The sequence below is a fragment of the Trichomycterus rosablanca genome, chromosome 12, assembly GCF_030014385.1.
Source record: "Trichomycterus rosablanca isolate fTriRos1 chromosome 12, fTriRos1.hap1, whole genome shotgun sequence".
NCBI lineage: Eukaryota > Metazoa > Chordata > Actinopteri > Siluriformes > Trichomycteridae > Trichomycterus > Trichomycterus rosablanca.
In genome coordinates, this window is record NC_085999.1 from 2,981,422 (window position 1) to 3,009,352 (window position 27,931).

Consider the following 27,931-nt stretch of genomic DNA (forward strand, 5'->3'; position numbering starts at 1 on the left):
ACACACACTAACACACCACCACCATGTCAGTGTCACTGCAGTGCTGAGAATCATCCACCACCTAAATAATACCTGCTCTGTGGTGGTCCTGTGGGGGTCCTGACCATTGAAGTACAGCATGAAAGGAGGTAACAAAGCATGCAGAGAAACAGATGGACTACAGTCAGTAATTGTAGAACTACAAAGTGCATCTATATGGTAAGTGGAGCTGATAAAATGGACAGTGAGTGTAGAAACAAGGAGGTGGTTTTAATGTTATGGCTGATCGGTGTATGTTAACAAACAGTAACCATCACAAATTTAATTTTTTTATAAAATCTGTAAATTATGAGAGTTTGAGGTCTCTGCAGAACAGAAAAGTGTTAGACTAGATAACCTGACACTTAACTTTAATAATGTAATGAAATTAGCTACAAGAATACACAATAAAATGTTTACCCATAATTATGTCTGTTGGGTGGTTAGACAGCATCTAATTAACACAATGTGGTGTTCAAGCAGCTGCATACATTTACTTTATTACTTACCTACCCAGACCAACCCTTTTTCTCTCATACAGTTTGCAAAAGCTGGTAGTCTTAATAATGCCTGACAGGCCTACCTGGAAGTGGTGGTCAAGATCAAGAAGGTGGCTCACCCAGGGCAATGTGAAACTGCATACAGACTCTCCCTCTTTCTACTTCCCTGAGTGCTGAGCGGTTTAATGAACACACCTCAGCCCAAACATTTGTTTAATGAGGACACGTAGCGTTGATATATGACTGAAGGCCACCAGATCCTGGTAATACCTACACTGAAAAAACTGTGATGTATTTAGTACTTTTGAGATGCTGTTTCAGGGGTAAGTCACTGTTTGTGTTTTAACATGCTGACGTGACGGTCCAAGCAGCGCGCAAACAAATCGTTCATATGTTTGAGTGATTAATGGTCTGTTTTACTTGGCTTAATCTAATCGACCCGACTGTAATAACTTAGATAGCTAAAAATAATGTTTTTCTCTAGAATAACCTTGAATAACATGCTGCTCGTGCACCCAATGCTCTTGGTGGGTCGTCTGACCTGGTCAGCTCAACAGTAACTGTTTAGCACCCAAATGTCTCTGATTTTTTCTGAAGTTTTATTGCCACTCAAACTCAAAATAAACTGTCTATGTTTAACTTTTATAAATGAACATTTTACCCTCACTAATACAGCAGCAATATTGCACTGTGTTTGGTATCAACCTTTCAAAGAAATGTAAAACAGATAGACTTCTACACACACTGTCCATTTTATCAGCTCCACTGACCATATAGAAGCACTTTGTAGTTCTACAATTACTGACTGTAGTCCATCTGTTTCTCTACATGCTTTGTTACCCCCTTTTACCCTGTTCTTCAATGGTCAGGACCCCCACAGGACCACCACAGAGCAGGTATTATTTAGTCCTATTATTAATTGGTCCTGTGGGGGTCCTGACCATTGAAGAACAGCATGAAAGGTGGCTTACAAAGCATGTAGAGAAATAGATGGACTACAGTCAGTAATTGTAGAACAACAAAGTGCTTCTATATGGTAAGTGGAGCTGATAAAATGGACAGTGAGTGTAGAAACAAGAAGGTGGTTTTAATGTTATGGCTGATCGGTGTAGATCGATGACAGCTAGGCTACGCTTTCTTTTAATGTGTCTAATGAAGACTCGCTTGTTTGCATTACTAATGTAAACTAATACACTCATTTATTTATGAATCTATTTTAATAGTTTAAACTCGCAGTGGTAAACACTCAGTTTTTACTTTTGCAAATACGGTGGGAATATCTAAAAATACAGTGAAATTAAATGTTAAAAACGTGGTACAATCACTAGTATATGAAGATACTGAATTGACTTAACTATTCTACACGAGTCGGTTCTCCAAACGAACTGACTCAATGAGCCGACTCTTTCACAAACGATTCATCACTAGGGCACATATGCGTACATACATACCACACCTGTCGCATCCGGGAGTCTCAGGTGAGCTACAGTGTATAATCATGTTTACTTTTGTGAGCTGTTCTTATAGTTAGTTTTATTATCTTTCACGTTTTAACATAATTCCTCACTTGGCGGAATGTTTCGTTCACCAGCGTTTTACAGTCATTAGTTCATCGGACCCCGTTTGTTTGGACACGACTGGTAAACTGTCTGTTTTACATGTTTGTAATTTGCTTGAGTTAATGGTGTCTATGTTGATTAAAATGCATTATTTAAGTATTTTGTAGTGATGCAGGATATTCAGTTTTGTTAACAGAAATTATTTACAGGTTCAACTCCTGTAAAGAACCATGTGATTATTTACTCTCAAAAATAAAGGTAACTGAGTATATTTGTTTCTGGTACCACCATATCTTTGGATCTCATACAGACAGACAGACAGATAGTTATATAGATAGACATATAGACAGACAGATAGACATAGACAGACAGATAGTTATATAGATAGATAGACAGACAGACAGACAGATAGATAGATATGTGACTATTTACTCTAAAAAATAAAGGTAATTGAGTATATTTGTTTCTGGTACCACCATACCTTTGGATCTCATATAGACAGACAGACAGTTATACAGATAGATAGACAGACAGATAGTTAGATAGATAGTTAGATAGATAGATAGATAGATAGACACAGATAGTTATATAGACAGACAGACAGACAGACAGACAGACAGACAGACAGTCAGATAGTTATATAGATAGATAGATAGATAGATAGATAGATAGATAGATAGATAGACAGACAGACAGACACAGATAGATAGATAGATAGATAGATAGATAGATAGATAGATAGATAGATAGACAGACAGACAGACAGACAGACAGACAGACAGATAGATCGATAGACAGATAGTTAGACAGATAGATAGATAGATAGATAGATAGACAGACAGACAGACAGACAGACAGATAGTTAGATCGATAGATAGATAGATAGACAGACAGACATAGATAGATAGATAGATAGTTAGATCGATAGACAGACAGGCAGACAGACAGATAGATAGACAGACAGACAGCTAGATAGTTAGATCGATAGACAGACAGACAGACAGATAGATAGATAGATAGATAGATAGATAGATAGATAGATAGATAGATAGATAGATAGATAGATAGATAGACGTGACTATTTACTCTCAAAAATAAAGGTAATTGAGTATATTTGTTTCTGGTACCACCATACCTTTGGATCTCATATAGACAGACAGATAGATAGTTAGATAGATAGATAAATAGACAGACTGACAGACAGATACTGTAGATAGACAGACAGACAGACAGACACAGATAGATAGATAGATAGATAGATAGATAGATAGATAGATAGATAGATAGATAGATAGATAGATAGATACTGTAGACAGACAGACAGACAGACAGACAGACAGACAGACAGACAGATAGATAGACAGATAGATAGACAGATAGATAGATAGATAGATAGATAGATAGATAGATAGATAGATAGATAGATAGACGTGACTATTTACTCTCAAAAATAAAGGTAATTGAGTATTGAATAAAGTGTGTCACTGAAAAAGTTAAAAATTCTTAGTAATGATAGATTTGCTTTATCTGTGTGTTTATAATTAGTTAAGAGGACAAATGTGAGGATGCAGTCTAGGTGTCTTCGTCTGATTTGATCCACTTGGTCCTCTCACTGCTGAGGTTTCACACGGCACCATGACGTCACATGTTCAAGAGTTATTCCATGAAAATGCTCAGGTATAGTCTTCTTACTTTAAAAATATACTTTAAATAATATTAACTACTATTGTAAGAATTGGTGATCCACCTGGACATTATAAAATTATTCTAATTCTAAACTGAAACGTTATATGCCGGAATAATACTTGAAACATTTACTTTTTGCATATCTGAATATGATTTTCTACCTCACCCATTATTTACTCAGTACCATGTACTGACCAACACTTGTCTCTAGTCTTGTCTTGTCTTAATTACTCTTTAGACTATGAATGTTTTTTGTATTTATGTTAGGCCTTCTTGTATTTATTGTACTGTTGTCTACCTGCACTGTACTGTACTGTCTTGCACTTTTTGTTCTGTGTTGCACCGTGGTCCTGGAGGAGCGTTGTTTCGTTTGAATATGTACACTATAGCTGGAATGACAATAAAACCTCTCTTGACTCTTGACTCGACTCTCTTGTTATCTTAATTTAGAGATATTAGTAGTGTAAATATTTCTACCTTTGTATTCCTCTGCAGGGATCCCAGATGAACGCTCAGCCATGGTGGAAGCTGAAGCTGTTTGTGTGGGAGCCCGTCCTGTTTGGTACCTGGGATGGTGTCTTCACCACCTGCATGATTAACATTTTTGGAGTCGTTCTGTTTCTCCGTACCGGTTGGCTTGTAGTAAGTAATGGACAGTTATGTTTGTTATTCGCACTGTTTGCTTTTTGTCCACAAAGTGTTTTAAGAGTGAACTTTCTAACAACGCCAAGTCTAAACTGTCATTGAGTTACTGCATTGTTTTGTCTGCTTTATATTTCTGGCTGATATGTTCTGGATCAGTTTGTGTCTGAAGGCTATTCATTTTAGCATTCATGGGTAAAGTTTAAAAAACATTTAAAAACTGGTTTTATATATTTAGTTATAGTAACACAGCAAACATCCTGAGTTCATTTTACCTGACATGATTAACTAAATTAGCACAACCATGACTCAAAAATATATTTTTAATATATTAGAAGGGCTGCTGTCCTTGCCAATGCCCACGTGAATTTCTTAGGGTGCTTGAGCCTATCCCAGCTATTCAATGGGCACAAGGCACACAGTAACACCCTGGACGGGCACCACTCCATCCCAGGGCAGACACAGACACACACACACACACACACACACACACACATTCACCTATAGGGCAATTCAGTGTCTCCAATTAACATGACTGCACGTCGTTGGACTGTGGGAGGAAACCGAAGCTCCCGGAGGAAACCCACAGGGAGAACATGCAAACTCCACACAGAAAGGACGCGGACCGCTCCGCCTTGGGATCGAACCCAGGACCTTCTTGCTGTGCGGCGACAGTGCTACCCAGCGAGCCACCGTGCCGTGGTACAAGACCCTCTTTTCTTTCTTGTTTGATGTGTCTTGTAATCATAATCATAAGTTCAGCGTTCAGACCTAAATCATGCCAACAAATTCAAATTGAGTATTGTGTATTTGCATTGATAACTGGACAGTTGTAAAATTTTCTGTAAAATTTAAAGCCTTCAGACATAAAAAGTTCATACTCTATGATTTTAATCTAAACCCACCCTTGACATACCTTTTCAGGGTAACACTGGGGTGTTACTGGGCATGCTCCTGGTATCCCTGGTGGTACTCGTTGCCCTGGTGACTGTGATGTCCGGTATCGGGGTGTGTGAGCGGTGTACCGTAGGCAGTGGAGGCGTTTACTCCATGATCTCCATGGTTCTTGGTGGAAGGATTGGAGGCACCGTAGGACTTCTCTATGTGTTCGGGCAGGTAAGAAAGTACCTTCATATCACATATGTAGGCAAAAGTAGCAGTTCTGATAACACGGTCTTTCTGTTAGTGTGTGGCCGGAGCCATGTACATCACTGGCTTTGCGGAGTCCATAGCTGAGGTGCTGGCGGTACAGAGCGTTTGGGCGGTCAGAGGGATCTCTGTGGCCGTCCTTCTCGCCCTCCTGGGGATCAACCTGGCTGGAGTAAAGTGGATCATCCGACTGCAGCTGGTTTTGCTTGCCATCTTGGCTGTGTCCACGCTGGATTTTGTAATTGGAACTTTTAGCCATTTGGATCCAGGTATGTAATTCAATGCTGTAATTTGGTTAGCTGTGAAATCTTTGAACTAATACAGGGTGTCCCTAAAATCACTAACTATAACTAACTATATGTTTACTAAAATACACACACATACATATTGCATCACAAACATGTTAAAAAATATATTTAATTTATTGAAAATATGCATTTGCCTATGTGTCCAGACTTTAGGGACACCCTGTATGTAGGATGTGGTGAAATCAGTACTTATGATGTAGCTCTGTATCACAATACTGTATGTACATTTTCTAAAGGTCAGGATAATGTTTCTCATACAGGTCATTTTTCTCATACATAATTCTTCAGCTGGGCGGCACGGTGGCTCGGTGGGTAGCACTGTTGCCTCACAGCAAGAAGGTCCTGGGTTCGATCCCCAGGCGGGGCGGACAGGGTCCTTTCTGTGAGGAGTTTGCATGTTCTCCCCTTGTCTGCGTGGGTTTCCTCCCACACTCCAAAAACATACAGTCAGGTTAATTGGAGACACTGAATTTCCCTATAGGTGAATGTGTGTGTGTGTGTGTGTGTGTGTGTGTGTCTGCTCTGCGATGGACTGGCGCCCTGTCCAGGGTGTTACTGTGTGCCTTGCGCCCATTGAAAAGCCGGGATAGGCTCCAGTACCCCCCTGCGACCGGCGCTCCCGGTGGAAACCCATGCAGACACGGAGAGAACATGCAAACTCCACACAGACAGGACCTGGACAGCTCCATCTGGGAATCGAACCCAGGACCTTCTTGCTGTGAGGTGACAGTGCTACCCAACACAGAGATAATAATAATGGGGTTTGTATGTGTTATACTAAACATAAATACTATATTTATATAATATTGTCATGCTGCTTGTCCCTATAAGAAATTGTAAGGCAGTAACAACTGTTTCAAGAGGTAAAATCCTATGAGAGTTGTGTTTTTCTGGACCTATCCAGTAGGTGTCATTGTGGTGTTTGTGTCGCATGGATTTAAAAAAAGCATTTAAATAAAGTTAAATAGGGTAGTATTAGTTTTAACTTTATCTTAAGCATACATTTTACTGTATTTTACTATACTGTACAACTGCTGTCCTTTTTTGTCCTTTAAACCTTCTTCTCTAATCTGTCTTGCATCCATTCACTGGAAAACATGCCAGTTTTCCCAGCCTGTGTATATACTAGTCTAACCTCTGCCCTGACAGTTACGTCTGGTCTAAATTCAGAAGTTACCGTAGATTAATTTAACACCCTCAGAAGAGACAGAACAGGAAACTTGGAGAAAGTGACGCACAGTACAGTGTGAATACCGGTGTGGTTACGTTATAGTGCTCTAGATGGTCTGTAGTCTACATTTTGAAATGCTCATCCTCTTTGTCTCTCCCTGTGACCTTCTGAGAGTTTCCTACTGACACACTTAGCTGTGTTTACGTTCCGTAAAGTGCCGACAGTAAAACAGTCTGATCATTCTCTCTGTGTATAATGTGGGTGAAAATTCCCAACCAGACTGAGTAAAAATATACTCTTCAAGAGCTCATACAGCTAAAATCTAACCGCAGTTTACTGACCACATTGCTTTCCTCTAGTTTTTGGATAACCAATGACAAGCATTTAATCCACAGTGTCCACCAGTTTTCAGATAATACAATTGGATGAAACGAGGTCAGTTTGCATCTGCTATGATGATTTGGATCAGTAATAGTAAAACACTCACTCACTCACTCACTCACTGTCTTAACCGCTTATTTAATTAGGGTTGCGGGGTAGTACTAGAGCCTATCCCAGCTTTTCAATGGGCGCAAGGCACACAGTAACACCCTCGACAGGGCGCCAGTCCATCGCAGGGCACACACACATACACACACCCATTCACCTATAGGGCAATTCAGTGTCTCCAATTAACTTGACTGCATGTTTTTGGACTGTGGGAGTAAACTGGAGCGCTCGGAGGAAACCCACGCAGACACGAAGAGAACATTCAAACTCCACACAGAAAGGACCCGGACCGCCCCGTTTGGGGATCGAACCCAGGACCTTCTTGCTGTGAGGTGACAGTGCTACCCATTGAGCCACCGTAAAATACTGCCCTCTGTTATTCTCTGTATGTCACTTCAATAATGTAATATTCCTAAATTCCTAAACGTTGCATGACATTACAGATAAGAAAGATTCGAGGGAAAACACAAAACTCTGTTTCCTTTTTTTTGAGTGTGTCACAGGCATCAAATCCTAATTTGTTAATATTTAGATTACAATAATAATTGAAGTTGCACAGTGAAAACACTGGGATTGTTAGTATTCTCAGCATCTCGGCTACATAAAGATTGTTGTTTTTATTGCATTTCACAAATCGTCCCAATTTTTCCAAAAATAGTCTCTATAAAATGAACCTGTTCTGAATCCTGTCTGCTGTTTATTCAGAATTCTTAACAAAGGATAAGGCCAGTATGTACTTTCACACTGGCCCTTCAGGAAGTCCATCCTCGTTTTTCCTGTTCTTTTGATTACTGACTTCCTGTCCAGAGTGGAGAAAAGACTTCCATGAAGATTATTTTCTTTTCCTCTCTCTCTTACTCCCCCTGTCTGAATGAAGCTGCAGTTAAAGCAGCAAAAACGCAGCGCTGAAACCTTTAATTTTAATTTTAATTTTTTATTTTTAACAGTTTATTTAACAGGGACAATACAAATAAACATTGTTACATAAAATGCACCAGATGTATTGTATAAGAGGCTTCTAGCATAAGCTAATTTGCAGCCCCAGTCCCTGGTTAGGCTTTTATAACAAAAAAGTACAAAATGTAAATACATAAAATACATAAAACAACATACTGATTTGAGCAATTTCATTTATGATGAGTCCATTTTTATATCTGTTTATCAGCTAATACTTACAGAGTGTTCACACGTTTGATTCTGTTTAAACCATTGCTTTAAATTTATATTAAAAACTTTTAATTCATTTTGGGTTTTGATTTCAGAAGGTAATAAATTCCATAATGTGCATCGTCGTTCTTTAGCTGCAGTTTCTGCTCTTGTGCGAGCTCTGCTCCTCTGGTTAACTCTGTTAGGAGCTGGACCTGAACCCTGAGCCCACTTTTTAACTGGTTTGTCCAGATTTTTCTAATTAGGCCCGGTGGTTATGGAGTGATTTTACCACTGGTTTGGTGTTAGTGGGTTCTAGAGCCCACTGCAGGAGCCACATTTGCTGCTTACCTGGCAGGAACAGGAACAGCAAGCTATCACATTTTGTGTTTACAGTTTGATAAGAATTTTAATCAGACCGTCAAGGCCAAGCTGCTAAATAATATTTGACTAACCCTGTTTTTGATTTTGGGTTACTTAGTGGCTCTAAAGAGTAGAAATGTGTCTTTAATCTGTGAAAAGAACCGCAAAGGTGACCTAAACTCCTGTAAACTCATTTATTCTGCACCACATTGCAATGCAGCTTTTTTTTCTTTCATTTCTGTAGCATTGTCATGCATACTTACACAGTCTTTCTTTTTCACTAGTAGAAAACTAGTAGTACCTGTTCAGTCGTAGATTTTGTCTGTTTGGTGTTAAATAACTATAATTATTTGTATGTGATGCCCAACAGTATATTTCAGTGGATTAATAAACCTTTTCAGTTTATGTTGTGCTTAGTAGCGCATTTAGCTTGTGCCATATTTAGTGGTAGTTTTAGTTTGTACGTTTATTAGTAATTCATTTTTGTTTTATGGTGTTTACTAGCATTACTAGCATTAGAAACGAGTAGTGTAGTGATTCATAAGTAGAGGGCCACAGCCCATTAAGATAGAAGTATTACAATACTTAGTGTGGCTAATGTGTAATAATTGCTATATCTTAGTAATAAATTGCAGTAATCAAATTAATCCATTCAAGTTCCATTCAAACTACAAGTAAATGATAAAATAACCTGGGATCAGTAATGCTCTTGACATTGTTTTAAAAAAGAACCATTAAGAACCATTGCAATAGTGGGTTTACTTTTTTGGTGGTTTTCATAAGCCGAGTTAGATTGTAATGTGCTCAAAACAATCTAAAAACTAGATTTAGTTTGTCTGGTGTTTAATACTGGATCTGGCCTGTCTGGGGCTTAATAGTGGATCTAGTTTGCCTGGTGTTTAATACTGGGTCTAGTTTGTCTGGTGCTTAATACTGGATCCAATTTGTCTGGGGCTTAATAGTGGATCCAGTTTGTCTGGTGTTTAATAGTGGATCTAGTTTGACTGGTGCTTAATAGTGGATCCAATTTGTCTGGGGCTTAATAGTGGATCCAGTTTGTCTGGTGCTTAATAGTGTATCTAGTTTGACTGGTGCTTAATAGTGGATCTAGTTTGTCTGGTGCTTAATAGTGGATCTAGTTTGTCTGGTGCCTAATAGTGGATCTAGTTTGACTGGTGCTTAATAGTGGATCTAGTTTGCCTGGTGTTTAATACTGGGTCTAGTTTGTCTGGTGCTTAATACTGGATCCAATTTGTCTGGGGCTTAATAGTGGATCTAGTTTGTCTGGTGCCTAATAGTGGATCTAGTTTGACTGGTGCTTAATAGTGGATCTAGTTTGACTGGTGTTTAATGCTGGATCTGGCCTGTCTGGGGCTTAATAGTGGATCTAGTTTGCCTGGTGTTTAATACTGGGTCTAGTTTGTCTGGTGCTTAATACTGGATCCAATTTGTCTGGGGCTTAATAGTGGATCCAGTTTGTCTGGTGCCTAATAGTGGATCTAGTTTGACTGGTGCTTAATAGTGGATCTAGTTTGACTGGTGTTTAAAAGTGAATCCAGTTTGCATTGTGTATAATAGTAAATCTAGTTTGACTGGTGCTTAATACTGGATCTAGTTTGACTGGTGTTTAATACTGGATCTAGTTTGACTGGTGCTTAATTGTGGATCTAGTTTGACTGGTGCTTAATAGTGGATCTAGTTTGTCTGGTGCTTAATAGTGGATCTAGTTTGACTGGTGCTTAATAGTGGATCTAGTTTGACTGGTGCTTAATAGTGGATCTAGTTTGACTGGTGCTTAATAGTGGATCTAGTTTGACTGGTGCTTAATAGTGGATCTAGTTTGTCTGGTGCTTAATAGTGGATCTAGTTTGACTGGTGCTTAATAGTGGATCTAGTTTGACTGGTGCTTAATAGTGGATCTAGTTTGACTGGTGCTTAATAGTGGATCTAGTTAGTCTGGTGTTTAATACTGGATCTAAATGGACTGGTGTTTAATACTGGATCTAATCTGCGTTGTGTATAATAGTGGATGATTTGGTTTTGATGCTTTTGATTTATTTACATTTTTGCTCTCCAGAATGAACTTTTACTATAGTACGTGCGAGAGACTCGATTGTAACGCCCCGGTTTGGACAGGAAAGTAGTATGCGCTCATGGTTTTGGGTTTAGGGTGTTAACCGGGCTCACCCACATATTTGGCTTGGGACAAAAGAAAAGGCAGGAAGCAGATCAGAGCTCTTTGCTTAAAGCCTGGTCCACGCTTCCTGGTTACTACTTCAGATAAAGAGGAATCTCACTATAAATAGCTTCATCCTATCAGACGTTAAGTGATGTTTAGGAGAACAGTTGATATCAAAAGTCTACACACCCCTGTTAAAATGGCGGGTTTTGCAATGTCAAAAAATTCAACCAAAATAAATTGTAATAATCTGATCAATTCATTTGAAAACAAACTAAAAACTTTTAGATAGAAAAAATAAAAATAAAAACCTAAAATAATTAGGTTGCATAAGTCTTCACACCCTCTTATAATTGATAGTGTGGCCGTGTTCAAAATGAACCAATCACATTCAAACTCATATTAAATAATAGTCAGTACCTGCCATCAATTACAATGACCCCATATAAACCCCATATAAAGTTCAGCTCTTCTAGTAGGATTTTCCTGACATTTGCTCACAGCATCTTACCACAAAAACCACAAAGAGCTTATAAAGCATCAAAGTGATCTCATTGTTGAGAGGTATCAGTCAGAAGAAAAGTAAAAAAAATTCTAAGGCGTTTAATATACCATGAAACGCAGTAAACATGGTCATCAACAAGTGGATAAATTATGGCACAACGGCGACAACAGCGGTGTTTAATAGTGGATCTAGTTTGACTGGGGCTTAATACTGGATCTAGTTTGTTTGATGTTTAATAGTGGATCTAGTCTGGTCTTTAATACTGGATCTAGTTTGTCTGGTGCTTAGGAGTGGATCTAGTATGTCTGGTGTTTATGAGTGGATCTAGTATGTCTGGTGTTTAATACTGGATCTTGTATGTCTGGTGTTTAGGAGTGGATCTAGTATGGCTGGTGTTTAGGAGTGGATCTAGTATGGCTGGTGTTTAGGAGTGAATCTAGTTTGTCTGGTGTTAATAGTGGATCTAGTATGGCTGGTGGTTAGGAGTGAATCTAGTTTGTTTGGTGCTTAATAGTGGATCTAGTTTGGTGCTTAATAGTGGATCTAGTTTGGTGCTTGATAGTGGATTTAGTTTGGTGCTTAATAGTGGATCTAGTTTGGTGCTTAATAGTGGATGTAGTTTGGTGCTTAAAAGTGGATCTAGTTTGGTGCTTAATAGTGGATCTAGTTTGGTGCTTGATAGTGGATCTAGTTTGGTGTTTAATAGTGGATTTAGTTTGGTGCTTGATAGTGGATCTAGTTTGGTGCTTGATAGTGGATCTAGTACCAGAAACTGGACGTTCCTCCAAAATTGATCAAAATAAACCCAGTACAATACTGGAGGCTACCAAGAGGCCTACAGCAACCACAAAGTTCTGGTTTTGTACTACATGTGACAACAATCTCCTGAATTCTATATATATCTGGGCTGTGAGGTACGGTAGCAAGACAAGTTGAGCCAGGCATGGTTGAACTTTTTGGGCCTTAATTCCAAAAGGCTGGAACTGGGGCTTTAGTCAAGGTGGAAGAAATTATGAACAGTTCAAAAATATTAGTAAAAATGACATTTATGGCATTTAGGACAGACCCTTTCATCCAAAATGACTTACAGTTCTAAATCAATACAATCCAAGCAATTGAGGCTTAAGGGCCTTGCTCAAGGGCCTAATAATTGCAACCTGGCTGTAGTGGGGCTTTAATTAGCAACCTTTCAATTATAAGTCCAGTACCCTGACCACTGAGCCAATTTTTTATTAAATAAATAAACCTGTAAAAGCTGATTGACTAGTCAGTGCTTGTCTGTCCCAGAAGGCTTCTGTTGTTAGAAACAGATATTTAGTTTATTCATTCTCCATTTAACTACAGTTCTTGTCATAATTAATAATAATTAATAACTAACAACTCCAAAATGTTGTTTTGGGATAAACAGTAGTCATGCCTGCACATTGCTCAATACTCTTATTTCCATCTCAGTTTTACTCTGTTGATTTCTTCCGCCACAACACTTACTGTGCCTTGGACGGCCAGGAACAGGCCGAGCTTCTGAATGGGTGGTAACTTCCTTTTAGAAAAACATATCATTAACCACACATTCTTTCCCATCACAAGATAACCGTGAGGGAAATGGTTCAGGATTTCACATGCTCATGGGCTACAAATGTCTCTCAGCTCTGTGTTTCCAAAATTATAATTAGGGAATAAATAATTAAAATGTGTATAATCTGTAATAATTTATTTATCGTGTTGCAAATTGGCACATTTAAATAACAACATATTAGAACAACACTAGAGAAGGACTATAGACTGACAGATGAGAATTACCTAACCCTCCTGCCGTGAATAACCACTCTGTAAACACGACGTAAAACGTCTAAATAAATACATACATTTAATGTGTTGAATGTTTGTTTTGTACTGTTGTATTCTGTTTAAAATGAATGGATACACTTGTACTATTAATCAGTTTTACCATCTGGAAAATGTTTGGAGTTAATACAAATAAACACTAATAATTAATTGGTTTAATCTATATGGAGTTTACAGTGCACCAGACTTTATAAAGATGTTATAATCCTTCATACACATGGTCAGTGTTTAAAAAAATTCTTGATAAAATGTATTATCCATTTGTGAAAGGACTCCTGGCTTTGTTACTTCACCACAGAAGTCGATTGTAATCTTCTTCAATGGTGTAAAAGCCAAAATAGGTTTTTTTTCTATTTTATTTATGCGTTTTCTCCCGTTTTCTCCCAATTTATCGTCGTCAATTTGTCTTCCGCTGCTAAGGGATCCCTGATTGCACTCGAGCTGGGTATATTGCTGGTCACGCCTCCTCCGACCCGCTCGCAGCCCTTAGCGGAACCATGCACTTTGCACAGGCGCCTCTCTATCTGCTAATCAGGGTCAATACACAGTGTTTGAAGACCCCCACCCACATAGTCCGATCATCTCGCCCTAGCAGAACTGTGTCTACTGCAGGCACTGCCAATTATGCTCGCTAGATGGCGCCCAGCCGACCCGTGGCAATGTCGAGTTTCGAACTGAGGAGTCCAGAATCTCGACGCTGGTGTGCTAGCGGAATATCCCGCTGCGCCACGTGGGCGCCTAAAGCCAAAATAGATTAGACAGTCCATTTTTGTTGGTATAATGATTGAGCTTCTTCAGAATTTCAGATCATGATACAGTTGAATTCAGACTTAAAGTCCTAAAGTTAATTTATATAACAAACGTATGAAATTAATTTTAATACTTTGTCTACGCAAATGGCATGTTCTTCCCGTGTCTGCGTGGGTTTCCTCCGGGAGCTCCGGTTTCCTCCCACAGTACAAAGACGTGCAAGTGAGCTGAACTGGAGATACAAAAATTGTCCATGACTGTGTTTGACATTGAAACTTGTGAACTGATGAATCTTGTGTAATGAGTAACTACCGTTTCTGTCATGTAACATAATGAGTAATAATAATAATGAGTGTAAAACATGACATTAAAATCCTAATAAATGAATCTACACAAAAGGTCAGATGGTCAGATGATCATACCAACTGCATTTGCACTAATTCTAACATGTTTTTGATCCTTAGAATATTCTCACCCATTTCTCACCATCAGAAATCTGACCATGAGGGTCGGTACTAATTCTCTTCTATGTGAAATTTTGTGTATCGTGTTATTATCAGCACCAGTGAGAGATCAGTGCGAATGTTCTCCCAGCACTGGTTTGTGGCTCATTTTGTTAGCCGACTCTCATCCTGTCATGTTCATAGTGCAGGTATATGGAATGCTGCTCCTGCACACATTTTGGCAAGAGTCTCTGTCCTCTGCCTGACACTTACATAAAGTCCTGGGACGGTCAGACACACACAGACAGACACTCTGAGTCCTGCCAGTGCTGAAAGAGGAGTCCCAATCCAGCCAGACAGACAAATTTCACACCACAGAAATCTCTTGTTTGTCACGAAGGGAGCCTGTTCAGTACTGAACATGAAATGTTCTGCTAGATTGTTAAATCAAGTAGAGCATTTAATATTTGACTTTACATAAACATAATTACAATTCATTTTTGTTTTATTGGGTAGATTACAATAACGAACTCTATTACAATATACTGTACATCGACCAGTATCTATCAAAAGTGGTCCAAAGAAGGAACAGTGGTAAACCGGCGACAGGGTCATGGGCGGCCAAGGCTCATTGATGCACGTGTACCATGTTCACCCTTTCATGGAGATGCTATTCCCTGATGGCTGTGGCCTCTTTCAGCAGGATGATGCGCCCTGCCACAAAGCAAAAATGCTTCAGGAACGGTTTAAGGAGCACAACAACCAGAACGGTTGGGTAGAAAGGTGGTCATAATGTTATGCCTCATTGGTGTATTTCTGCAGGAGATAATGTTTTATAGTTAGTTTAAGTACACTTGGATCATTGGTAGTCTTTTAGAGTATTATTATAAAAGCGCAATGAATATAATAGGGTGGCACAGTGGCTTGGTGGGTAGCACTGTCGTCTCACAGCAAGAAGGTCCGGTTTTGATTCCCAGGTGAAGCAGGTCGATCCCTTTCTGTTTGAAGTTTGCATGTTCTCCCCATGGATCGCCGGTTTCCTCCCACAGTACAAAGACATGCTGTCAGGTTAATTGGAGATTCTAAAAGTCCCCCTAGGTGTGTGTGTGTGTGTGTGTGTGTGTGTGTGTGTGTGTGATAAACTGGTGACCTGTCCGAGGCGTTCCCTGCCTTTCACTCAGTGAATTGTCCCCACCGCGACCCTAAACAGGATAAAGCGGTGGTAAAACAGACAATGAATGAATGAATGAATGAATGTAATATTGACCTTGTACTTGTATTTTCAGAACATGGATTTGTTGGCTATTCAGCAGGGCTCCTGAGCAACAATACTCTACCAGATTACACAGATAAAGAAACGTTTTTCACTGTGTTTGGGGTTTTCTTTCCAGCTGCTACAGGTAAATATCTGACATTTAATACAAACAGGCATGTGCACAGACATTTTTGGGGGCAGGTGCTCAAGCCAAAAAAGGGCACCCATCGCCAAAATTATTAATAAAAAAAATTAAAAAAACACACAGGATATTGAACTTATATATTTATTTATCTAATCAAATAACTCAAATTATCAAATTGCTTAAATAAATGAAAAACAGGCAAAAACAAGGCCATATTGTGCACGCTTTTTAATAACCAAACAACTGATACTGATACATCTCCCTCATTTGCTTTACTGGTAGATGGCCTAATCCAGAATAAAAGAGAGCTGCTACCCTGAGCTGCTTGCTGTAGTTCCTTTTCTTTCTGCTTTTGTAACCTTTCTTTTCTTGTAGAGGAGGAGGAGGGAGGGGCAAGACAGGAGCTTGTGTGCGCTGCGGATCAGATCGGGGCAGAATTCTCACAAGAACTCAAATAAATGCCCGTCAGATATCGAAACACTTTTGGGGGGAATTGATGACATAGAGGGTAATTTTTGAATATTGGTGAATGTAGAAAAAATTGGGCTCCAGCAGAAAGGGCACTTTTCTCATCCAGGGCAAAAGGGCAGGTGCTTGAGCACCACTAGGGGTCTATCTGTGCACGTGCCTGAATACAAACCATAAAGCTACACATTTAGATGTTTTTACTATGCCTCTTGTGTCTCTTTAAATCATGTAAGCTATAATTCAGTCACCTCTGATTTGGTACAGTTTACATCAGGGCTTTCCTGGCGCAACCCTCCTTATTTTATCCAGGCTTGTGACCGGCACTGAGAGCGCTGAAACAAGTGCACCTCCAAATGGCCCGGCTGCTCATCCAACCCCTTCCCTCAGACACATCCAATCACAGCCAACATTCAAACCCTGGACCTCAGCGGAAGTGGGCTAGCCTGTTTTATTACTGCGCTACCTGACCGCCCATCTCTGATTTTTGAAAATTTTAATCTAACGTAAAAGCATTTAAACACCTGACCATAAGCTTGTTGGACATCCCATTTCAAAACACAGTGACCTCTACGTGATCTTTTCAGCTACAACAACAGCCACCCTTCTGAGAACTTTTAAATATGTCTGTGGGAATCTGTGTCTATATGTCCTTATAGAGCTTGCTTTGTGCTCAGGGGAACATGTCTTAAATCATGCTTTTAAGGCATTAAGCTAATTGTTTTATCCAAAGCATTTCTAGCAATTGAGGGTTAAGGACCTTGCCCAACATTAGCAACTTGGTGGTGGTGGTGGGGCTTGAACCAGCAACCCTCAGATCACTAGTCTAGTACCTTAACCACTGAGATAGCACTGCTGCTATCATGCTACCATAAACCTGTAGTGATAAATGTGTTTCTGTTTAGCTTGAAGTTATATCTGGAAATAATCCATCCATCCATCCATCTGTGTGTGTGTGTGTGTGTGTGTGTGTGTGTGTGTGTGTGTGTGTGTGTGTGTGTGTGTGTGTGTGTGTGTGTAGGTGTAATGGCAGGCTTCAACATGAGTTCAGATCTTGATAAACCTGAGCACAACATCCCTGTGGGGACGCTGGCAGCACTTTTTACTTCGTACGTGCCTGATTTTTACAACTACATAATCTGACCAAAGTTGTAATGATTTACTGTCCTGTATCTCTTCCGGCCATAACCTGAACATCACAAATAAATATAAACGAAAACACATTACAATAATTCAATATTTACAATAATTTTTGTTGTTTTATTGTTTATTTTATTTTATAGGTGGTTTTTGTATCTTGTGTTTGTGTTCTTGCTGGGATCCATCTGTACCAGAGATGCTCTGCACTTTGATTTCTTAATAGCAGAAAAGGTACTAACATTTATTTATTTTTTGTTCATTATTAATGAGCACATTTTATCAGTAACCACCCAGAAACACTGGGAGCAGAGTAGAAATGTGTCCTGAACAGGGCGCTACTCTATTAAAGCTCATAACAAAACACACAATTATTTACTTACTCAGGGACCATTTAGAATACTTACTCCACCCTCTGCATGCTTTTCGGGGTGGGGTGGGGGGTACATGTGTACTTTGATCTCACAGACCGTGACCACAGTGAAATATGAAGTTTTACTACTAGTAATTTTGTTATTTTATTTTGTTGTAATTATCTTTTACATCTGTTTGTTGTTGTTGTTGTTGTGTGTAAAATCTCTTTTCAATGCTTTGGCTATAATAATCATGCCCATTAAGCTCTTTGAATTGAAATCAATTTCATTGAATTGATTACACCCAGATAAACCATCACTAAACACTGTTCTTAATTATTGCAATATTTGATTTGTTTTCTTTATCAGTTCTGACCAAACCATAACAGATTTTTTTTACACAAGACAACATGAGAACATTTGAACCTACCTCGCAACCATAAAAATAAAAATGAAAATATAACATGAACCCAAAATATAAAGACAAGATACAATAAGCAGACTCAAACATAATACCGATCATGTCATAAAATGACACAAATATGTTTAACATGGACTTAAAATCCAAACAATCAAAACAAACAAAATTATCAGTCCTGATCAGATTGTAGGTCCCTGCTGCTTGGCAGTCTTTACATAACACTGTGCTACCACCAGATCTGTTCTTTTCTGCTATTAGATCCTCGTGTTGAATTCTGAATTGAGAGATTATTTTATTAAATTATATTAATAATAATTAATGATTAATGATTAAAGCATTGAAAAAAGAGCTAGAATTTTGTCTGACTTGTGTTAACTATGTACAAATGAGTACGCTGGTAAGGTAACATGTTGCCTTAAATAGTCTTTTAAAGTATGAATACGTTTTTAAATTATTTTTTTTTGTGATTAATACTGCTTTAGTAAACTTAGTGAATCTCATTGTCTAAAATTGTTAATTTGAAATATAACTGATTTGGCTGCTGTTTCAGAGAGAACATAAGGAGATAAACTTAGCTGGGTGTCTAAGTTCACGCACCCTATGGGTGTAGAGTTCATGTGAGCAACTGTTCGAAAACTAATAGTTGAGAATAGTCGGGGTGTGACCCTGCACAGGCTTCATGTTCGCTGGCAGCTCCACAGCTGCTCAGTCTGGGCAACTGCACACTGGTTAACACCCAAATGGAGCTTCTTGCATAACAGTAAAATAGTCAACAGCACTGCCTCATCTGACCTTATATGTAACCAGGAAAAATATGTATATATTTTATTACTAAACGTATATATTTCTTACACTTCAAGTAGTTTAGTCTCTGTTGGAAGGGCAGAACTGTGCAGGGAATTCAACACTCTCTCCCCTTTGTGATTTTTCTCCCCTCAGGTCTCCTTGGTGGGTTTCCTTTTCCTGTTGGGCCTGTATGTCTCCTCCCTGGCCTCTTGCATGGGTGGCCTGTACGGAGCTCCCAGAGTCCTGCAGTGCATCGCCCAAGAGAGAGTAATCCCGGCTCTGGCTTTGCTAGGACATGGGGTGTGTACCTAAATAACACAAGTTTTGGCAGGGAAGCTTGATACGAGGTTCTTCGTGTTTATTTTTTATTCCACCAGAATTGTGTTTTGTTTATTCTAAACCCTGGAGAAAGAGAAACAATATCGATATATTCGATATTACTTTGTACACGATGTTAAAAATGGCCATATTCGATATATCGAGTATGTCTAGGATACACAGGTTACCATTTGAGAACATTTAAAACAGCACAAGCGCTGCGCTTAACGCTTTCTCTAGCGCATGAGCGGGTGGGCGCGTGCACGCACACACATGCAAACTGAATCAGAGTAAAGAGTCGGAAACGACTCTTTTCAAACGAATTATTCATTGCAATCGAATCACGGAGCTGTGCTCTTATCTATGGTAAATATTCATTCGTTTTGCTCACACAAATGAATCAGTTCATTTGTGAAAGAGATTCATTTGTGGTTCAAGCCTCGAAAAACAGCTGTATGAACCAATCAGAGCTTCCGAATTCAGCTTTTGGGCGGAATTTCAAACTCTCTCTTGATTGGTTGTAAAGGCATAAGTGACAGTTTAGTGAACGAATGACCAGTTTCAGCTTTTTACGGGGAAAGCCGAGAGAATAAATTGTTCTGAAAATATTCTGGAAACATATAAGGTGGCCTTCAGGAAGAGAAACAAGGTGATTTTATCTCTAATGGAACAACACATGGATATAAATTTGTTTCGCAATTTGAGGAACAGAAGCTCAGGTAAGCAGCGGTTATGGTTATTATATCGAGTTTTTTTAGTCATATTGCCCAGCCAAACTGGCAACAACAGATCTGCTGCAAAGTGGCGTCCCACTCAGTCAGTTGGTTGCAGCTCTTCCTTAAAAGTTCCTAAGATGGCAACAGTACCACATGGCCAGAACCTTGTTGGATTGGGTTTCTATGGCCAAGCAGCTGCACACAAGCCTAAGATCACCATGTGTAATGCAATGTGAAGCCTGAAGCAGTGTTTTGGCATAACGAGACAAACTTAACCACTCGGCAGTCCAACCGATGTGCAGCGGTACCTTAAACTCGACGTCAGTTGGTTCTGGGAGTGGCGTCGAGTTTAAAAGACGTTGAGATTCAAGGTATTTCTTCCTATAAGGATGTTTGGGAAACATGTTAATGCGTCCATGGTCCCGTAGAACTGCATATATTTTAGGCTTACTGTAAAATAAGGTAGATTTTGACACTTATACACTAAAAATAACACAAATATAATATAAAAACACTGAAGTACAATAAAACATGCTCTTTACCGTTACTTTTTTATTGTTTTCTTATGCTTTGTATGAACCGTATTTTGTTCAGTAAAGGTGCATTTACATTGAGTGTGGAGGTGCACAGTGTGATGCACAAGTTAATGTTTGAGTGTTGATTGCCTACTGTCCACAAACTTTTGGCTATGTAGTTTTATACTCTAAAATAGCTTGTTATTTTCTAACAATTATGATTATAATGAGTGACTCACATAATTTGTAATCAGTGTTCTATAAAATAAATTTTTTTGGGGAGGGACAATGGGACAGAATGTTGTTTGAGATCAAAGGTAAATAATACAAGTTTCTTTTGCAGTTAGCATTAGTTCTATGATTATTCATGTTACTTTCATGGCCAGTAATAAACTGTTCACCCTTAGTGCCTAATTAGTTTTATTTTGATTCTAGGAAGGCAGGACGGATGGTTTCTCCACAAAGGGAAGGACCTACTAATGATAGGGCAACATAGTTCCCTCCAAAACAAATGTAAAAGTGCAGCAATTGTATAATTGTGGCTTGGAAAACATGTTGCACACCCTTTCCCTCGCCCTGGCTGTCTGGGCTCTTTGTGTGTTGACTGAAAGCAGCACAGAGACATCTTGCCTCAAATCAAAACCCCAGAACAAATGCAGGAAGCAAAGTTAGGGCCTGCCCAGGTTGGTCTGGCTGCTAGCCATGTAAATCCTGTACCAGCAACACATCTTACTAAAGTCAACTTATAATGATGGTGAGATACAAAGAATTGGATTCTGGATTCAGTATAGAGGGTATAATATAATATAATATCAGTATAATATTTGTTTCTGAAATACTCTAGTTCATGCTTCTACTGTTAATATGCAACATACAGAGATGACCAAAATGACAACAACGTGGGAATGGAAACCACTTTATTTGCACTATTTTATTTAGCTTCATATTCTTATGTTTATATGATGTGCATGAAGTTTAAACAGCTTTCAGTTAAGCAGGGTAAAATTCTCATTATTATCTATAATAATAATATATTAATATATAATACTGCAGCCTACTAGAACTGGCCCTTATCAATTGTATAGACTATACACCGATCAGCCATAACATTAAAACCACCTTCTTGTTTCTACACTCACTGTCCATTTTATCAGCTCCACTTACCATATAGAAGCACTTTGTAGTTCTACAATTACTGACTGTAGTCCATATGTTTCTCTGCATACTTTTTTAACCTGCTTTCACCCTGTTCTTTAATGGTCAGGACCCCCACAGGACCACCACAGAGCAGATATTATTTAGGTGGTGGATCATTCTCAGCACTGCAGTGACACTGACATGGTGGTGGTGTGTTAGTGTGTGTTGTGCTGGTATGAGTGGATCAGACACAGCAGCGCTGCTGGAGTTTTTAAATACAGTGTCCACTCACTGTCCACTCTATTAGACACGCCTACCTAGTCGGTCCACCTTGTAGATGTAAAGTCAGAGACGATCGCTCATCTATTGCTCCTGTTTGAGTCGGTCATCTTCTAGACCTTCATCAGTGGTCACAGGACGCTGCCCACGGGGCGCTGTTGGCTGGATATGTTCGGTTGGTGGACTATTCTCAGTCCAGCAGTGACAGTGAGGTGTTTAAAAACTCAATCAGCGCTGCTATGTCTGATCCACTCATACCAGCACAACACACACTAACACACCACCACCATGTCAGTGTCACTGCAGTGCTGAGAATAACTCACCACCTAAATAATACCTGCTCTGTGGTGGTCCTGTGGGGGTCCTGACCATTGAAGAACAGCATGAAAGGGGGCTAACAAAGCATGCAGAGAAACAGATGGATTACAGTCAGTAATTGTAGAACTTCAAAGTGCTTCGAGCTGATAAAATGAACAGTGAGTGTAGAAACAAGGAGGTGGTTTTAATGTTATGGCTGATCGGTGTATAATCTATAAGAATCTAAAGATAGATAGACTATAGTAAACTCTGATCTTACCCTATAATGTACTGTTTCTACATTTCTCCACCTTTGTCTCTCTTACCAGAAAGGTCCCAATAAAACCCCTGTGGCAGCAATTTGTCTAACAAGCCTGATCTCCATGGCCTTCATTTTCTTTGGCCAGGTCAACGTTCTGGCTCCCATCGTCACCATCAACTTCATGCTGACCTACAGTTTCATCGATTACTCCTACTTTAGTGTCGCCATGAGCTACAAGCTTCAAGTTAAGGAAAGAAAACCTCTGATTGAAAAATCCTGCCCAAGAAAACCGCTGGTTACAACTACTCATCCGTGTTATGGCAGCGGTGGTGCTTTGATCAACGGCACTCTGCTGGAGTTCACTAAAGACATGGATCAGATATTTCCACCGCCCAGCACAGACGGTACAGAGGAAGAGAAACCGTTCAATCCCAGTGCCAAAGTCTGGGGCAGGAAGGTAAAAGTTCCTGCTAAAGAAACATTGAGCAGCAGTTTCGGGTTGGATTTAAACAGCAACAGTCCGTCAGAAAAAACTAAGGACGAGCAGGAGCTGGAACAAAGCTCAGGCCTAGACGATGAGACCTGCAGTCAATCTGGGCTCATGGAGTCTGAGCTTGGGGGCGAGAGGAAGCTGCACCTTCCTACTCAGGTTTCTCTAGAACTTAATCAGCTTCCGTTGGAGGCATCAAACAAAAATGGTGAGTGACGAGGCCGATCAGCCATAACATTAAAACCACCTCCTTGTTTCTACACTCACTGTCCATTTTATCAGCTACACTTACCATATAGAAGCACTTTGTAGTTCTACAATTACTGACTGCTGGAGTTTTTAAACACCTCACTGTCACTGCTGGACTGAGAATAGTCCACCAACCAAAAATATCCAGCCAGCGTCCTGTGGGCAGCGTCCTGTGACCACTGATGAAGGTCTAGAAGATGAGCGAGGAGCAAACAGGAGCAATAGATGAGCGATGGTCATTGACTTTACATCTACAAGTTGAACCAACTAGGTAGGAGTGTCTAATAGAGTGGACAGTGAGTGGACACAGATCCACTCATACCAGCACAACACACACTAATGCCTAGTTCACACTACACGATTTTTGCCCTGATTTTCGCTCGGCGGCCGGTCGGCACTTGATTTTCCGGGTCGGGAGCTACTCGGCGTTCACTCGGCGATCAAAACTCGGCTCTCAGTCGCTAAGTGTGAACTACCCAACAACTCGACCCGACCGGCTCGCCGAGCGCTCGGCGACTGGATCGAGTTTTCTAGCACGTCAGATATCTGATCTCAGTTGTGCGACTGGGAATGAGTGACATGTCGAACAGCCAATGAGAATGCAGGATACAGTGTGAGGGGAAACGCAGGAGAGGAGTGTAAACAGGTGGGACAAGGGCTTAATTAATATAGTTTATATCAGAATACACCGACACACACACGTTTTACAGTATTTCTGATTTGATCGTCCTCTACAAAACACAATACCCACGCTGCATTGCAAAATTATTAATTAACCTCCAACTTACTACAGAACAAGCCATATACTGTTCGTGTTGCCAAATCCACTCAGATTCATTTATTTTTCCTCTTTGATTTTACGCTGCACATCAGACCACAAACCCTTTGATCTCTCGCTATTTGTTGACGTGCATTTTTTGACGTGGTATCATTAAACCCCCTCGTCACTTCTCACGTGTGTTTTTGTAAAGAAGAAAAAAGGGAGACCAGAGAAGCTCGCCTGCGATTGCAGTTGGTGATGGATCGTGTAGTGTGAAACCCCCTATCGCCGATCAGTCGTGTAGTGTGAAATATACACCGACTGAAAGACTCCCGAGTGCAAGAGATTCAGTTGTGTAGTGTGAACTGTACAGCGACCTGACCACTTGGAAAGTCGTGTAGTGTGAACTTGGCATAACACACCACCACCATGTCAGTGTCACTGCAGTGCTGAGAATGATCCACCACATAAATAATACCTGCTCTGTGGGGGTCCTGTGGGGGTCCTGACCATTGAAGAACAGGGTGAAAGGGGGCTAACAAAGCATGCAGAGAAACAGATGGACTACGGTCAGTAATTGTAGAACTACAAAGTGCTTCTATATGGTAAGTGGAGCTGATAAAATGTTATGGCTGATCGGTGTATTTTGATAATGTCATCTTTTTTTTACAGATTCAAAATCAAAGCTGGAGGAAACTGATATCCGACCAATCCCAGATTCATGTTATGCCACGTTTTGCAACCACTGGGTCTCTTTAATAGGTGTAAGTACGTCATGAAGAGATCAAAGAACCAAGTAAAACTCTACAAGTACATTTGATGAATTTAATAACTAATGTGTTTTTGTACAGGCTTTGTGCTCCATTATGATCATGTTTGTCATCCAGTGGGTGTACGCCTTGGTGAATATTAGTGTCGCCCTTGTCCTTTTCCTCTACATAGGGAACACAAGCCCAGGGCTCCCGACAGGTAATTATCTAGATTACTGTACTATCTGACTCGCACATGAATCACAAGTGTTAAAAATATAAGAAACAAATTTGATAAGATTTGAAAAGGTTTTCATGTCTCTCGTATCTGCTGCATTCAACACATGTACTACAAGCAACTACCATCAACCCAAATGTAATGTATTCTTGACTCCTTAGCTTTGTTTTATACACAGATCAGACAGAACATTTAAACCCACCTGCCTGAATATTGCAGGTCTCACCACTACAAACTAGGAACACCCTACAAGACCTGCCGTTTTGGAGATGCTCTCTATCACACTTTGGTTCTTGTTTGGTCCTCACCTGTTATTTAGTGGTTTTAATGTTGTAGCTGATCCGTGTAAATTTTAGTATTAATTAGGAGTTGTATTAAAATTATAGTAAACAGTAATTTATAATTAATATAAATATTATAATAAATTAATATTTTATCCAGTTTAATAGGGAAAAATGACAGTTTACAGCACATGATAAAGCAGAGCCAAGTCCTGGTTACTGATCTGCCTGCTGTGTGTTGCAGCTGTTGAGTGGGATTTTTGGAATAGTTTGGTGGTAAATTCTGCAGCTGTGTGATATATAATCTCATTCCAGTGCCATGTTGCTTCACCTGGTTCCTCTGTGCTACACAGCAGAATCAAACCTGCTGATATTGTAATGTAGCTTGTGTAAATGATCTTAAATCCAGGAGTACAGGTTCTTGGTAGCACATCCAGGGCTACCTGACCTATTACATACAGTATAATAATTCCTTAAGTGTATTTAACCTGCAGTTATTTTTTAACCCATGCTATGTCTGAACTCTCTGTAGTTGCATTTTATCTGGTCTCTGAGAAGTGAATGTTAACTCTCTGATTTTAACCGGCCTTTAGTTAAGTGTTTCAGATAGAAGTATATCATTTTTGCTGCTAATATTTAATTCATAACTTTCACATCATGCTGTATAAATACTAAAATATTTATGATGTAAATATAATAGAAAATAAAAGTAATGTAATAACAAAATTGAAATTCAAGACTTTTTTGCCTCACATTTATTGATTTGTCCTTTTATCCAGGTCTTGTTTTTATTTTCTATTTTATTGGTTGTTGAATTTTATATTTACTGTACATTTTATTTATTTATTTGTTTTGTTAACAGGTGCAGCAGCACGCTTCAGCTTTTTCCAATGGATAAAGAGCTCTCTGAGTAGTTTATATAGGTAGAGTATAATCATCATATATGAACTTTGTTTCTTGCATCAAATTCAGCAAATAGAAGTGAATAAAAGGTTTGACATGGGGACAAAACATTTACCTCATACAATCACAAGTGGACAGCAAAAACAGGTGGTAATTTACACGTGGTTTTTGCTGCATGTGTTTGAAATGTGTCTCTATCAGGGTTGGAACACTTAACAAAACACCACTATAAATCTAAAACAGCTAAAACAGCAGGATTTAAAAAAAATGACAAGGTTATGAACTCAAAATCCACATGTATTACTGTTCATTTTGATCAGGATTGACTTTAGCTTAGTGTAAGCAAGGTGAAAGGTGGGAATACATCCGTGGAGCAAAACTTTTCATTGAGGAGGTACGAATCGAACCCAGGCCCACAATACCCTGAAAATGTGCAACACTCATAGAACAAATATTAGATTTTGGCTACATCAGTTGCCCCTAGTTTGTGCTGACCACTTGTGATCGATTTAATGGATGGTTTTAAATGGGGCCTGTGTTAATGTGCAGCATTTAACTTCTCTTCTATCTTATTAGAAAACGGGTGCTTCAGGACCAGATTGTGGTGACACCGTCTTTGTCAAGTGTCGGCATGGAGACCAAACAGTTAACCGAGGAAAATGCTGACTTTGCTCTCCGAGACCGCTACCACCACTCGTCCATCATCACCACTACTGAAGAGCTGGTCAATCCTCAGCATCGCCGATGAGCCTCATCCTCCTCATCTCAGTCTGGGACTGAAGTGAACTTCATAAATCCTTATGAAACAGGAGAGCTGATTCAGGATGAGGTTCCACTTCTCATCAGGCAGAAGTCATGTTAAAAATTTATGATGTTATTTAATAAAATGAAATAATTTCCTGATTCACTGTCAGTCGTCCTGTGTTAAGGAAACGGAGAGATGTGGCTTCTAAATAAAGAATGACCAAGCTTGTGATGAGGGGAGGATGTGTGGTTGTTTACAACTTGGTGTGTTTGCTTTTTTGTTGACAGAAATGTACTTTCCTGGAAAATTAGAAATACATGCAGGACATATTAACAAGTACATTAGTACAGTACTGTACAGAAACACCACTGGGTCTGTAATGGTGTAAATGGTGATTGTACATTGTGGACAATAAAGCTAATTATTTCTCACATTTGCAGGTGTGGTTCAGTTTACATCTTCACAGGCAAACACCATATTAAATTGTATTTAATACCCCTTACAAACACCATAGTAAACTGTATTTAATACCACATACAAACTCCTTATTAAACTGTATTTCATACCACATACAAACACCATAGTAAACTGGATCTAATACCCAATACAAACACCATATTAAACTGTAGTTAATACCCCATACAAACACCTTAATAAACTGTATTTAATACCCCATA

General features: G+C 39.4%; 1 protein-coding gene across 1 annotated transcript; it reads left to right on the forward strand.

The window, feature by feature from the left end:
* The first annotated feature begins 3,712 nt into the window (after positions 1 to 3,712).
* slc12a8 (solute carrier family 12 member 8) lies at positions 3,713 to 27,687 on the forward strand. The gene is made up of 13 exons (XM_063006225.1): positions 3,713 to 3,754; positions 4,259 to 4,405; positions 5,330 to 5,521; positions 5,592 to 5,823; positions 16,040 to 16,153; positions 17,640 to 17,727; positions 17,902 to 17,989; positions 19,469 to 19,615; positions 22,907 to 23,537; positions 25,011 to 25,102; positions 25,190 to 25,307; positions 26,469 to 26,529; positions 27,086 to 27,687. The coding sequence occupies exons 1-13, from the start codon at positions 3,713 to 3,715 to the stop codon at positions 27,255 to 27,257; spliced, it is 2,124 nt and encodes a 707-aa protein (XP_062862295.1). The 3' UTR covers positions 27,258 to 27,687.
* The last annotated feature ends 244 nt before the right edge of the window (positions 27,688 to 27,931 follow it).